Genomic DNA, 16416 nt, shown 5'->3' on the forward strand with positions numbered 1-16416 from the left:
GTATTTTTCATTTTTTTTTTCAATGACTGTAATTAAAAATGTATATATATTTTCATCAAGGTTTTCACCTTGATACTCAGTTGACTCTGAATCGTCATATTTGGGTAGAATTTATCTGTGATGAGAACATCACAAGATCCATCAAATCAAATTTAAAAAAAAAAAACATGAAATTCTTTAACCTTGATTTACGCAATATTTAAAATTTATAATCAATTGATATATATATTTTAAAACAATTTTATTTATTTTATAAAATTTAGTATGTTTATTTTAAATTATATGTGGTTTTTTTTTTTTTTTTTTCTCTTTATATAAATCAACAAAATCATGTCGAATTGACTGACTGACCATGCTTCCTAATATAGAAATAGGAAACTGGGCGGTATAGAAATGTGGAAATATACACACCACGCGTTTTGTGTCATTATGTTTTTAAATATATATATACACATTTATATTTATGTCTTATATATACATACAAATATATATACTCAATACTATTATTATTTTAAATATTATCTTTCCACTTTAAATTACATAAAAGTTCATTTGATTATGAAAAAAAAACAAAATTGTAATTTCGATTTTATACATCAACTTGAAACAAAAAAAAAAAAGGAAAAATCATCAAAATATTGTTTATTATATTAACAGTTAGTTAAATTATTAAATAATAATTATTATCAACTTTTTTTATAATCAGGTAAAAAAATAAAGCAAAAAGAATTTTTTTTATAGCTGTAAATTCAAGTAGATTTAAATTGTTGAATTGTTTTGATTAATTATATAGCGCAGTTTTAATAAATTAATTCCAACTTAATATTAATTAATTCATATGATTTTTATTGTCATTGTCTTCCGGATGAAAATATGACTATACAACTAAATTTATCACATTAAACTCATAAATCATGACACTCCAACAAATACATTTATTTTTTTTTTATTTTCGTTTTTTATAATTTTTTTTATATATTCACCAGGTGTGTTAACGTGTTTTGAATTTTATATTAATAATCACGTCATCATTCTTCATTAAATTTAGAAAAAAAAAAAATACTATTATCATATACATTAATTCAATATTTAATATTAATTTTTTCTATTATCTAACGGTTGATGATAAATTATGCAAAAAATAAATATATATAATTATTTTCGAGCAGTAAAAAATCCACCCCCATAATTTCTAGCTAACAAAAACAAAACAATTTTAAAAAGTAAAAAAAAAAAATGATAATAATAATATTTATAATTATTTTTAAAAAATATAAATAAATTTAAAAATAAATAATATTTCCATCAGGTAGTTAAAATTTCGTTAACAAAATTATCAATTCGATTGTCGTGAGGAAATTTAGGAAGAGGTTTTTGGCCTTAATAATTTAAACAATATAAAACACCAATAATAAATATAAATAAAAATATTAAGTGAGAGGAAATGAGGGGGACTCACATCAATAGTCCTCCAGTTAATAACATTCGTATTGGTGTATTTTAAATTTTATATTTACAAGTCATCTGTATATGGATTAAACATCCATATATATACTCAGTAGTGTGTTGAATGTATAGTGAGGAATTATTTAAAAAATAAAAATAAACGAGTTAAAAAGAGGAAAAAGAAGGGAGTAAATTTGTGAGTATGTATTAGTGTTTTACCGTGTGACATCACGCTTCATTGTTGGAGGTTTACGTCATGTTTTTAAGCTAGTCTGTGCGCGGTGCGCGAGACGCAACACACACGCGAATTAATATCAACTTGCTATTATTTTATTTATTGTTTATTTACTTTTTTTTTTTTTTATATATATTAATTTCTTACACGCAAAACTGAGCCTACCCCACAGCGTGTCAATTGCGAAAACAAAAATGTTTCAAATACATAATTAAAAAATAAATAAACATCAATAATTATTTATAAAAAACATTTAAAAAATTTTCACAGTGAGTTTATAAATATTGATCTAATTTATTGATTTATTATTATCATTGAGAAATTGAGTGTCGATAAGACGAGTGACATATTATTTAGTGTTCTCTTTTTTTTTTTTGGGACAATTTTTTGTGTTTGTTGAATTTGTAAATAATTCATTTGATTTTGTTTGTAGTCAAACATTATTATAATCTGGTGAAAGAGAATGAGAGGGATATATAAGAGAGACAGAGAGAGAAGAGGTTGTCAGTGTTGTGAGTGAGGGAGATACTGAGAGAGCCAGAGAGGAATGAAAAAAGTGAGTGCTTTGTGATCGTTGTTGCACGCGGAAGGAGTCAGTGGTGTGTGTGGTGGTGGTGATACTCCAAAGAGACACTGGCTATTATTTTTTTTATTTACTCACATTTATAATACCTATGTATTGATTAATAATTAATTAATATTATTTTATATATGTGAGACATGGTGAAATACTCAATATAAATTGTTTTATTTTCTGGAATATATATGGATCTGTTTGTTTACACTCGTCTTTCGTTCATTTTAAAAGGTACAGATAATTTAAACACATTATTATACTTGTTTACATAGATAACGTTTTTTTCCTTGTTTTTTTTTTATCTAATCATTTTTTTATTTTTTGTATTTGTTAATCATGCCTACTGTTATTTTATAAATATTTTTTTACATCAAAAAAATGAAATAAACTATTATAATATAATTTTTAAAATTTAAATATTTTTTTTTTTTGTGTTAATTTTATTTCGTATATTTTTTTTAATATTGTTTTTACTCCGAAATGACAAGCATTTAAGATTTTTTTTTTTTTTGTAAATCGTGGGAGCATCAACTCAAAGCACCCAACAGAGATTTTTTTTTATTTTTTCTTTTTAATTTTAAATTGTGTATATATGTATTTTATATATATATATTTTTTTTTTCGGTGTAAAATTGTGTGGCGGTATAAAATGCCGTGTGTTGGGTTCTTTCATTTTAAATATAACGGTGTGTATAAATAAGTATGAGCAATAGCGGCGCGCGAGGCTTGCTGTCGTCGAATGATTTTGCGCTTGGTGGGAGGGTGTACAATATCGATTGTTAATATTATCAGTGTTGAATTTTTTATTTATATTATTGACAGGGTAAAATAGATGAGAGTGAAAGTTTTTACATTAAAAAATAAATATAAAACATTTTATATATATTAATATGTACTTTTAATAATAATTATTAATTTATTTAAAAATTTTCTTTTAATTTATTTAAAAATAAATTCATAAAAAATTAGTGACAACAAATATTTCATACAGGTTTTATTATTTTTTTTTTTGAGGCATGGTTTTTATTGAGACCCTGTCAAGGTTAGTTGATGTTTGTTGTGATGATTTTAAAATAATATTTTATCGTTTTGATGATGATGCTGGTGTTGAGGTTGTTGTTGATGATGGTGATGGTGGTGGTGGAAGTGGTTGATATGACAAACAGTCAGGGCCGATGAGCATACTCTTGTTGACATTGTCAACCCACTCATTTATAAAAGAGACATTAAATAAAATTTCCATTGATCTATTTTTTATTTTATTGTATACTCACTTGAATATTAATTATACAATTAAATTATTAATATATTATTACAAGTCTAACAATAAATTATGTTGATTTATATTATGAAAAAAAAAATTGAATTTGTTAACTGATATATTCACTGGAGCTTTATTGACTTCTTTTGTCAAGAAAATTGTCTTCTATTTTTTAAATAAATTTTCTAAATGATGATTAAAGTTGTCAGTTTTATGACTGTCAAGATGCAATTTTTATGGCTTCAATATTAATGTGTCATAATTTTTTTTTTTTTTTAATTTATACTCAAGGTCAATGGCAGTGCCACGTGTAATTTATCATTTTTTTTTTTATTTTTTTGTGTTTTAATTATCTTGTAGAATGCGTCAATACAAATGATGATGATGATGATGTGTATTTTCATGTTATTCATTCATGCATTGAATGTCATGTTATTAATAATATTATTGTTCTAGGTAAATTTGATATTCGTGATGCTGTTAAATTCACAATCTGATAATTGGTCGCATGAAATGCTGACACGGGTAGAGGACTGCTCTGGGAACAGTCCTGATGCCTGTATGATGATTGGTGACTTGGGTCAATTTATCAAAAAACTATCACAAGTCTATGACACTGGGTATTAATATTATTATTATATTTTTTTATTTATATTTAAATTCATTAATTAGTTAAAATTAAACTAGAACGCAGTGTGGATTTTTTTGCAGGATACAGGCATCAAGATTACATTGTTAATTTGATCTTTGGATAATATTAAAATGCCGAAACGTGAAGTACTACGGCTTGTTGCTAAAAGATTTAATATTTCAAAGTATGTCACTATTTTATTTTAAATAAATCAAATTTAAATTTTCAGTTTTTATTTATTTTTTTTTTTTTTAAATGACGTTTGTTTTTGTGTGTCACTGCATTGACCTGCTTTTTTTTTTCTTTAAATATTTGATCCGGTTTTTTTTTTCTTTTTCTTTAAAATTACGCTTTTTAAATAATTATATTAAAAATATTTCCACATTGCTTTTTTGTTTTATTTTTGTTTAGAATTGGTTTGCTGCTTGTGGCCCTGTTGGCAAGTCTGTTTTTTTTTTTTTTTTTTTAATTTTCAATAAACTTGATACTCGATAAATACATTTGCATAATTATTTAAAAAAAAATTTAATCAATATATATTTCTATTGATTTATTTCAATCTTTATTAATGTAATAATAATAATATTTTTTTTTTATTTTAAATTTATAGAGCAACTGTACCTACGAGTAATACTCGAGCGTTGCACCATGATGGAAACGATAATCATAAAATTAGTTCACGTAAGTTACACAATAAAAAATAATTTCAATATTATAATTACGATAATTATTTGATACAGTATACCCTTTATTACATGAATATATATTTATTTAATTTTTTTTTACAGCAGTAAGAATGGCATATGAAGTATTTTTAGGTGGATCCTGTAATCCTACAACTTGGAGAGCAGACATAGCAATACCAGCACTTCAAAAATTTGGAATAACATATTACAATCCAGTAAGTATATTAATTTTTATCATTAATCATATTACATTAATTAATAAATTATATTATATTAATTAGCAAGTACCAGAATGGAAACCAGAATTAATTGCTGAAGAATTTGAAGCTAAAGAAAATGCAAGAGTTTTATTATTTGTTATTGATAAACAAACTCGTAATGCAGCAAGTATAATTGAAGTTGCACAATTAGCAGCATCAAGATGTCATTCATTGGTGCTTGTTGTTTATCATTATCAAAAAGGACAAACAATATCTGGCGAAAAAATTTCTGCTCAGTTAGTTTTATTTATTTTATTTATTATTATTTAAATATTTACACCCACGTTAATGAATAAGGAAGTCATTTATTTTTTATTTTATTATAAATTTATTCAATATTTACTTTTCAGGGAATATCGCGATTTAATGAATGGAGTTCTCGTACTCCAATATTTTATGGAAAGACAGAGGATACCAATATTTAAAAATTTATGTGGCGCACTTAATGGAACTTACAAGGTAATTCATTAGAAAAAATATTATTTATTTATTTAAAAATAATAAACATGTATTATTAATGTATTATTAATTGTTATTATTTTATTTTAATTATTATTTTTAATTATAGATTCTTCGTGAAGCAACAAATGTACAAGATTTGAATTCGGAGGATGAAATAATGCCCACACAGTTATCCATGACCCAAAATGAAGTCGATTTAATGTATGTATTTGTATCTCTCATTCTCTGACGTGAATTGTATTTTTTTTTTTTTAAGAATTCTTGATCTTTATGGAGATATATTTGATGATTATTTTTTATTTATTTAGCGCACTGGAAAAAATGTTTAGATCACTCGATCCGAATGACACGGGTGGAGTACGTTTGGGTGATGTGAGTAAGCAAAATTCTTATTAAATCAGATATCTTGTTTTTCTTCTTTCTTTTTTTTATATTTATACATGGATATTTTTGCTACATCGCAGTGAGTTTAATTTTAAAAAATATTGCTTAATTTGTTGAAATTAAATTTACAGGCATGGATTGCACTTCAAACAAATGCCAAGTGCAGTGTATCATTACCAAAGATTCACAATGTCGTGAGTAATCCAGGTAATATATCATAAACACAATAAACATTATTTAATTTTATTCCAATAAATTAAATGACTCAAATTTATCATCTTACTAAGAAAATAAAAAATATATTTTGCATGATTTCTCATCTTCCCAGAAGAAAAAAAAAAAATACAAAGGAAAACAAAAACAATTAAATTATATGCTTAAAAAAAAAAATACATCAAGAATGATTTCATCATTATTTTTCTTCTATCAGAGAATTTTATCATACTCGTTTAACATAAAAACAAGAAATATAAAAAAAATTAATCTCATTGTTGTTTATCGTTTTTGTTTTTTTGTTTAGAAAACTACAAGAGTGAAAATAATTTTATACCCAATGATGATCCAACAGATCAACAAATAAATTTTAATGAATTTTGTGATCTTGCAAGAGAATGTTCAAGACACCCAACGAGTTATGGAACAACTTGCGAAAGTAAAATATAAAAATTTAAAAAATTTTCTAGTTTTAAAAATTATCAAGGCTATATGGCTTATAACTTGACAAATAAAAATTCCAATATTATTTCGTAATAAAAAAAAATAATTTAAATATATTTTTAATAAAATAGATAAATAATATTTTAAATATTTTACAGATTGGATTAATTCACATATACCTGAATCAGAAAAACGTCATTTATATATTGGCGTTGTTGATGAAGATCTGATTTGGCTTAATTCCGTTGCAGCACCATTGATAAAGTGAGTTTTAAATAACAATTTTAATAAACAATAATGTATTTGTAATAAATATTAATTGAAAAAAAATAAATGATTAACAGATCAATGGGCTTGACGTTGTATCATCCCAATATGAATGATTACACAGTGGATTTATTACCTCATGAATTACAACTTATGATAAATTCACGTGTTATATTATTAATAATACCAAGTCATTCACGTGGTATTGCTATTTCGGCATTGGCAGCGTATTTAATTGGTCTTCGTACTAAACTTGTTCTATGTGTTAAATTAATACCAAATGGTGTTACAATCTCCGGTGAACAGGTATGATTAATATTATTTTTTTTTTTTTTTAAATTTTTAAATATAATTTATACACTATTTACTTCTGGTTTGTTAGCCTTGATAATAATTAATAAACATTATTTAATGAATTAATTTATCATTGGCATTTAATTATAAATATAAATATGTTATTTCAAAATAATTATTTATTTATATTATGATTCATGAGAAAAAAATAGATGTTATGTTTTAATAATAAAATTAAATAGTTATTATTGTTTTTTTTTTAATATAGTTGACTCCACAAGCCACGAAGGATTACAATCGTGGGAGGAATTACTTGTCAGACTATGCGACGCGCGAAGGTGTACCTGTTTTTGAGAATATTGCTGATGCATTTCAGCACGCGATGAAGCTAGTTCAAAGTCCTCATTGACATGGACAATAATCTATTTCTATAAAATTTTTTTTTTTCTCTCTTTCATTACATTTTATTATTTTTTTCTTCATTTTAATTATATTAATTACTTTTTTTTTATGCCTATTATTGAAAATGACGACAATGATGATTAATTTATTTTTTATTTGAAACTTAATTTCATTCACAACTGCCCGTTAATTATAATTTATTTTTTATTTTTTTTTGTTAATAAGATATCGTCCAATAAAGACCTTTATCTTTTTTTTTTTTTTTTTTTTTATTAATATTTATTATAAACAATTTGTTTAATCTCAATTATAACTTTTTTTTTTTCGTTAAAGTACTTTTTAGATTTTATTGCAATTGTTTTTCTTTTTAGTTTTGAGAATATAATATGTCGAGGGAAAAATGAAAAAAAAAGAAAAAAAAAATACATTTTTGTATTTAAAATGACAACAATGTTGTGTCAATGATTTTATTTTTTATTTTTTATTATCTCAGGAAATCTTTCTGGCTTATTAGAAAGACTGGGATAGGGCTAATTTAAATGCCCTGTCATCAATTGTTAGTGCAATTTAATGCGTTGATTAAAATGGTGCACGCAATTTTAGTGCCTTTTAAATAATTTAAAAAACAAAACAGACATTTACACTACACACATAATTGCATCAAAACAGGATAAATGAATCTGAAAATAAAAAAAAAAGAGGTAGTCGTTTGTTCTATCTTATTTTTTTTTTTTGTTTCTTTTTTTTTTAGTCTTTAAGTAACTTAATGTCTTCACTTGTAATTTTTTTTTTTTTTTTCTTTTTTGTAACCATTTAATTTTGGTAAGTGGTTGAGGATTATACGTGTATATATTATTTCGAGTTATTTCTAACAATTTACTTAGTTAATAAATAGATTAATTTAATTTACTTTGATGTGAACGACAGTGTGATTGACACGACTGTTTTTAAATGTAAATCATGTGCAAAAATGATTGAATGTTTGCAAGATAATAAAATAATTAAATAATAATTTAATTTTAATTTTTTCTTGTAAAAATCTTTTGTTTAATTATAAAAGATTTATTACTATGCTCGCACCAACAATAGGAAAACAAATAGTTTATTGTAATTTTTTTTTTTCCGCCATAATAAAAGTTTTTTTAATAAAAAAAAAAAAGAAAATAAGATTTGTTTGTTTTTTATTTATTTATTTAATTTATAAAATATAAAAAATTGTTTTTTTATTTTCAATAAAATTATATTCACAAGTTTTTACTGTACGAAATAATTGCTTGATATTAATTTTTTGTTTTTTCAATCCACTCTTTGGTTTTTTTTATATTTTAATATTTATTTTGTTCACTTTGATGATGATGGAAAATAATAACGTTTAATATTTTTTAAAGAAAGTAATACTGGAATCATAACTGGCAAAAATAATGGAATATAAACTGCATATCTGAAAAAATAAAAATAAATTATCAAAAAAGTTGATTTAAAAAGAATAAATAAATAAATAAAAAAATATAATTTACTTTTGATCATCTGGAAAATATAAAAGTGCCAATAATGATGGATCAGTGAATGCAGCCTCAGCTGTAATAAATGCCTCTTTGCTCAATAAAAATCCCTCAGTTAAATAACCATTTTCCAATTTATTTGCTGATAGCTCAACAAGATTAAGAGCATTTTTAATACGATTACCAACTGTTTCAGTAATGACAATATTACTTATTTCACCCAACAATTGAGCCAATGATTGAAGTGTAAGTTTAGCTGAAGTTAGTTGTTCAATTGCTCGGATTCTCAGCAATGCATCCAGTTCCCAATCACGTGGCTTTGAGCCAACAAGAGGTGTTACTTGAGCCCCAGGAATAATATCCTCCTGTCACATAAAAAAACAACAACAACATTCAATAAACAATAATACTCTAATTAATTAATTTTAATGTTTTTATAATAATATATTTTTTACAGGATCTGGTATGCCAATGAGAACTCTGAGCTGTGCCAAAAATACTCCCATAATAGTAACATCACTTGGAACAACTTCAACAGGTTCATCTGATTTAGCCTCTTCACAAACATCTGCTGGTGGATTTGAAATAATAACACCACCCCATCTTGGTGATAAAAATGCTTCTACATTATTTAAAAATTTTGATTTATGTCCAGCTTTTGTATAAATATAAATTGGTGAATTTTCACATGGCACAGCATATGCAACTAAATTAATACATGGATGAAGACTCATTTGTGAACCTAAAATATTCAATGATAAATTTTAATTTTTTTTATAATCAATTAAAATAATAATAATATGTACATTAAAAATTAATTACCCAATTTTTTTTCTAATGGTGTTATTAATTGTGGTAATACATCTTCTGATAGTGCATAATGTTTACCCAAACGTGTACTATCTTTAACAAGCTTTGGCTTGACATCCAATGGCATCAAATAAAGCCACTGTGATTTAACTGAATAATTTGCAACAATTGATAAATGTTGTAAAAATGGTTCAATATAATTTTCCGAAAGTTGTGCTAAATTTAAATTTATTTTTAATTTTTCTGGATCTGGATTAATCATTGTCAATAAAATATCATAAGCTGGACTTGCTGGAAATCTACGACGATTGTCTTCATCAAGACTGTATTTTGTTGGATCAGCAAGTGCATTTCTTGTCAATGCCAATGATTTATCACGTAATATCCATTGTGATAATATTTGAGCAAGTTTAATACCACCTAATTTAAAATAAAATATTTATAAATGCAAGTATATGTTATTGATGTTGTAAAGAAAAAAAAATAAATAAACTTACTTGTATCACTGGGATAAAATACACTTCTACTTGTACCAACAACAACACTGGACAAATTTGGTGCTTCAAGTAATAATAATTCACCAACTTTAAGATCAAATGAACTGGCAACTTTTTCATAATCAGATGGTGTAAATGATGAGCTAACAAGACTTGATGATATCACTTCATGGCTGACATTAACTTTGTACAATTCTGCAAATGATTCAATTAAATAAAATTAATATTTTTATATTATTTAATTTTAATATAATTTAAATATTAAACTCACCAGAATTATGAAAAAATTTTGTTATTTCATCAGTAAGTAATTTAGCACGATTATCTGAAATTGCTGCTAGATATATTTTGCAGTAAATTTTAGTATCAAGTTTTGATAAAGATGCAATTCCTGCGTATGGAAGATCAGCTCTTAACACAGCTGTTGTATGCCACCAAAGTGGTACACCAACACCAAGCAACAAAACAGCAAATGATATACTTGCATAAACACGATATTTAGCTGAAAAAAAAAAACAAAACAAAACATAGATTTAATAAAAAACAAAATTATTATAATATTTATTTTTACAAGGACAAAATTAATGTCAAAATATATATTGTTTTTTTTTTAAATATTTTTAAAAAAAGTCATCATCGTTATTTTAAAAAATATTATTACAAATTATTGTAGACCTTGAGTATAAAAAGCTTCCTCAAGAAATAATGGAACCGTGCCAATGAGGGTTGGAAGGGAGATACACTAAAAAATGACACTGACATTATACTAGAAAATAATTTCAAGCTCATCATCATCATCATGCACGTGTAAGTAAACTCAAATAATATTGAATTTTATTTTATTTTATTTATTTATTATTTAAATATATATTTTTCATAGTTTAAATTGACTTGTGTTGAATTAAATTGTCATTAAAATATTATCAATTTAACAATAGCAATATATTTTTATTTTACATAAGTCATTGTAAATAATTTATGACGTAATATTGACACTCAAGCCAATTGAGTTAACAAAAAAAAAACAACAAATATTAATAATGTGTTTTTATTTGTTATTTAATCTCTTTCCTGTTGGTAAAATTAACATGTGTTTTGAATTTTTTAATGTTTTGTTTTGCCATAATATAAATAAATATGTCAATGATCTTTTACATTATTATATTTATTTTGAATAATTATTTTTTTTTTTTAATTATTATCAAGTGTTATCTATTGAAGGACAAAGAGATTTTTTATACTGATTTTATATGTAACACATATCAGAATGAGACAATCATCATCTAGATCATCTTGCTGCTTCTTTGTTTTGTTTGTTTATATTTATTTGAATGTATTGATTAAAATTCAATAGCCAATATTATTTATAAACTGTTGTTATTTATTTACAATTTAAATTAGTTTAAAAATATAATTTTGTAATATTTTCAATTAATATGCAACAGATAACATCTTGAATGACAGACTTCATCCTTGTCAGAGTGTTTCATAAATTTTCAATTACTCTAGAATTTATATTTTGAATATTTTAAATAATTTTATCACACACTGCACATCATCATCATTGTGATTGATGTGTTTTTATATTTGTTTAATGCGCATTTTAAATATTCTATTATCGCAAAAAATAGATAATCAATAAAGATATTATTTAAAAAATCAATCAGCTATCAATAGAAATATTTTTAGATAATATTTTTACAATTATTAAAACACACTTGAGCCATCAGACATCAAGTCAAGTGTGTATTTGTATTATATAGTTTTTTTTGTAACTTGAATAATCATTTTTTTTTTTTTTAAATAAATTGAAGTCAACGATGTGATATTTTTTTAAATTGCAAATCATCATAAAAGTAACTGCAGAATATTGTTGAGTTAACATTAACATGACAAGAATAACTTGAAATAATTATAAAATAAAAAAAAGTAACAACATGTTGAGATTTATTATTAGAATATTTGATTGAATAAATTATAGCTTGATGTAACTGATGATGATTTGATGATTTGATGATACAACTTTTACTGCAATGAATATCTAAAGGTTACTTAAAAAAATATGTGCAATTGACAAATCTAAATGATGCTTTGAGATAATTTGTCGCATTAAATAACCAAGATAATATTAAATTTTTTAATATATATATTTCCTTTGATAATGTTGGATGGGGTGGTGACAAATGTGGTGACTGAGTAGGGGCCCAGAAGAACACAAGACCCGTAACAACTTGACAATTTACAGTAGTCAATCAGAGTCTTAATAATATTGTTCATATTATTTTTCATCATATACTTGTTCATTTTAAAAATATTTTATAAAAATTTAATAATTAATATTAATATCGTGAAATAATTTATTCTCATTTCGAAATTTTTAATGTTTATTCATGAATTTCTAATCATTGACGTCAATATTTATTTGTTTAATTGATTTTTAAATTATTTTTTTTATAAATTAATTTTATAACAAAGGTAAGTTGTGATTAAAAAATTGTTTAAGTATTTTTTTTCATTTTAAATCTACTGGCTTTAAGATTAAAAAATACATGTGCAATATAAATAGATTTAATTTTTATGTATTGATATCATTAACGGTAAATTTGTATGGAAAATTATATGACGAAAGAAGGTCATTGCAGAGTGTAACTTGACTAATGACCTCTTTTTAAAAACTATTTAAAAAAAAAAAAGAAATATAGATTTTAATTAATAAAGCTTGATGATGTCATTTTTCAAATATTAAATTATTCATTGAACTTGTCATTAACGTCATTCTATTTCCTGAATAAAAATATTACTTTGAGTAAATTTTTCAATTTAATAACAGTAAAATTAATAATAAATAAATTTATCAAATGAATTTAATAATATTTAAATAATTTATTACTCGACGCATATCAATTTATAAAACTGATTGACAAAATGAACAAGTATATATTTAGCTCAGTCTGCCAATTGACCAGAGACTAAAAGTGCATAGACTCTGACATGGTCATCAATGCTACCACTGAAAAAAATATCCACGTTTTCCATTTGGAGTTAAATATTAATTTAAGAATTTGTTTGTTTTTTTTTTCAATTATTTTTAATTATTAAATACAGCAAATGCAGTGGCTGTTGTAATTTTATAAATCAAGATGACTAGAACAGATGATATTTCCATAAAATTGGAAACAAAAATGTATGTTTTTTAATAATATAATTATAAAATATTACATTAAAATAATTAATTGATTTATTTATTTTTTTAAAGGCCCGGAAGAAAGGATAGTTTTATTGTTCTTCTTGGAAGATTTATTTTACTTTATTGGAAAACAATTATTTTGATATTATGGCCAATTGTATTACTTCCACTTGTCATTATAAACAACGAAGAGGTAACAATATATTTATTTTAAATCAACCATCAAAATTATCTTAATTTAATTTTTAAATTTAGATGTACAAGTGTCTTTATGTGGTAACACTGATGGCAATGTTTTGGGTAACAGAAGTATTACCTCTTCCAATAACTGGATTAATTCCAATAGTACTTTATCCACTAATGGGAATTTTAAGTACAGCTAAAACAGCTGATTGTTATATGAATGACACAACAATGATGTTCATAGGAAGTCTTGTTATTGCTGTTGTCATTGAGAGCTCTGGTCTTCACATGAGAGTTGCATTATTAATCATCAAACTAATTGGCTGTAGTCATCGAAAGTAAGCTGCAATAAATTTATATAAATTTAATAATGGAATTTTAATTTTATTATTTTTATTTGTCATCAGCTTGAGCCTTGGTTTATTCTCTGTGACAATGTTCATATCAATGTGGATATCAAATACTGCTGCAACAGCAATGATGATTCCAATTGTTGATACTGTTTTGCTTGAACTTGAGACGGTTAATATATTTAATAAATAATTAAATATTTAAATAAAATTATATCAAGTTAATAATGTATTTATTATTTTTAGCAAGGACTTGGTGATAGATTTATTTTTGATGAATCAAGTACCGAGGGAGAAGAAGAACAAGGTGTAGAAAGGTAAAAAAAATAAAATAAACAATTTACTGGTTAATTATAAATGAAAAAGAAAATTAATTTGTGATGTATTGATGATGCAGACAGAAAAAGCCTACACATACTACAATGGTGTATTATTTATCAGCATCATATGCATCAAGTATTGGAGGAATTGGTACACTAGTTGGAACTGGAACAAATTTAACATTCAAAGGAATTTATGAAGAGTAATAATTCCTAATAATAAATATAATGATTAAATGATTTTAAAAATTGTATTAACAATGTAAAAATATTTACAGACGATTTCCAAATAGTCCAGGTATAAATTTTGCATCATGGATGCTTTATACTGTACCAGCAATGATTGTCATGGGTATTTTAACATGGTTGTGGTTACAAATAATGTACATGGGATTATTTAGACCAAATAGTAACGATGCAAAAGCCATTGACATTGGTAAACATGGGGAAAAAGTTGCTGCATCAGTTATTGATAAAAAATACAAAGAACTTGGACCAGTTAAATGGAGTGAATGGATTGTTGGTACATTATTTATAACAGTTGTGTTATTGTGGTTTTTTAGAAAACCAGGTTTTGTTAAAGGCTGGCCTTCATACATCACTGATTTGTAAGTTATTCATTAGTTGATTAAAAAATTATAAATTTAATAAATTAAATTTCTTTATTTATAGACCAGTTAAGGATTCAACAGCAGCAATTGGTTTGACAATTTTATTATTTATAATTCCATCAAGACCTGATTTTTTAAATGCATTTAATAGTGATCCAGATAAACGACCAACAAAATCATCACCAGCATTAATAACATGGAAAATGATACATGAAAAAATGCACTGGAGTTTATTATTTGTTCTTGGTGGTGGTTTTGCAATTGCAACTGGTAGTTCAAGTTCTGGTTTATCTAAAATGTTGGGTAATTCATTATCTGGTTTAAAGGATTATAATGCTTTTACAATTCTTGTTCTTGTTTGTTTATTTGCTGAATGTGTTACTGAATTAACAGCAAATGTTGCTGTTGCTAATATTATTCTTCCAGTTTTAGCTGAAATGGTAATTGTCTTTTTTTTTTTTTTCTATTTATATTTTAATCTTGTTATTAATCAATTTAATTTTTACAGAGTCGAGCTGTACATCTTCATCCATTGTATTTGATGCTTCCAGCAGCAATGTGCTGTTCATTTTCATTTCATTTACCAGTTGGTACACCACCAAATGCCATTGCCAGTGCTGCTGGTCATATTAGAACAAATGATTTTATCATTGCTGGAATTGGACCAACAATAATCACTCTTATTGTCACAGTATTTTCTTGGAATACTTGGGGTGTTTATGTATTTGATCTTTATGAGTATCCATCATGGGCAGAACCATTAAATACCACATTAACATCTTCCTTATAATTTATTTAAATTAATTGTCCATCATTATCATCATCATCATTTGTCTTTTTCTAAATTGAGTATTTCTTTTTTTTTTTTTTTTTGTACATATAATTTTATCATCATAAACAATGTATTTAAAAAGAAAAACAAAACAAATAAATTGAAATTTTTAAAAAAATCACCTGGATAATTTTTTTTACAATAATCTTGTAATTGTTAATAAATTTTTAATTATTTATTTGGCTTACCATCAGTAGGATTGTCCTTTGGAATTACTTCACTTTCATCAGCCATCTCATTAAAATAATTTAATTAACAAATAACAACAGCAATAAAATATTGTTTATTTATTTTATATAATCAAAATAAATATGACACTTTTACACGTAAATATAACCTATTATTTTGATAATAAATCAAATCTTTAAAACATTTTTTTATACACTTTATTTATTTATTTTTTTACATGTTATAAAAACACAATAACAATTTATAAGATTACTGTAGCAATATAAATTATAAATAGCAACAATTATTTTTTAACTTTAGCAATAGTCTGTGTATATGTGTGTGTGTAAACAATAAACATGACTTTAAATAATTCCGATGAATTCCACTAGAT

General features: G+C 24.3%; 2 protein-coding genes across 2 annotated transcripts; one reads left to right on the top strand and one right to left on the bottom strand.

Annotated features, from left to right (window-relative positions):
• Window positions 1-1712: 1712 nt before the first annotated feature.
• On the top strand, window positions 1713-16084 carry LOC122848640 (protein I'm not dead yet-like). The gene is given in 22 exon segments (XM_044146856.1): window positions 1713-2489; window positions 3976-4139; window positions 4761-4831; window positions 4939-5051; window positions 5118-5332; window positions 5447-5555; window positions 5665-5759; window positions 5867-5930; window positions 6074-6149; window positions 6463-6594; window positions 6758-6863; window positions 6944-7172; window positions 7429-7551; window positions 9355-9398; window positions 13637-13751; window positions 13814-14079; window positions 14149-14263; window positions 14338-14408; window positions 14489-14614; window positions 14690-15019; window positions 15084-15462; window positions 15531-16084. Coding segments are annotated over 21 exon segments (3207 nt in total). The 5' UTR covers window positions 1713-2489; window positions 3976-3993; the 3' UTR covers window positions 15813-16084.
• LOC122848639 (GPI transamidase component PIG-S) lies at window positions 8730-16143 on the bottom strand. Its single transcript, XM_044146855.1, has 7 exons — window positions 16043-16143; window positions 10643-10873; window positions 10372-10566; window positions 9887-10294; window positions 9520-9806; window positions 9080-9429; window positions 8730-9003 (listed from the first exon to the last, which is right to left on the bottom strand). The coding sequence occupies exons 1-7, from the start codon at window positions 16086-16088 to the stop codon at window positions 8904-8906; spliced, it is 1617 nt and encodes a 538-aa protein (XP_044002790.1). The 5' UTR covers window positions 16089-16143; the 3' UTR covers window positions 8730-8903.
• Between the last annotated feature and the right edge of the window lie 273 nt (window positions 16144-16416).

Source organism: Aphidius gifuensis, linkage group LG2, assembly GCF_014905175.1.
Source record: "Aphidius gifuensis isolate YNYX2018 linkage group LG2, ASM1490517v1, whole genome shotgun sequence".
In the NCBI taxonomy this organism is placed as follows: Eukaryota; Metazoa; Arthropoda; class Insecta; order Hymenoptera; family Braconidae; genus Aphidius; species Aphidius gifuensis.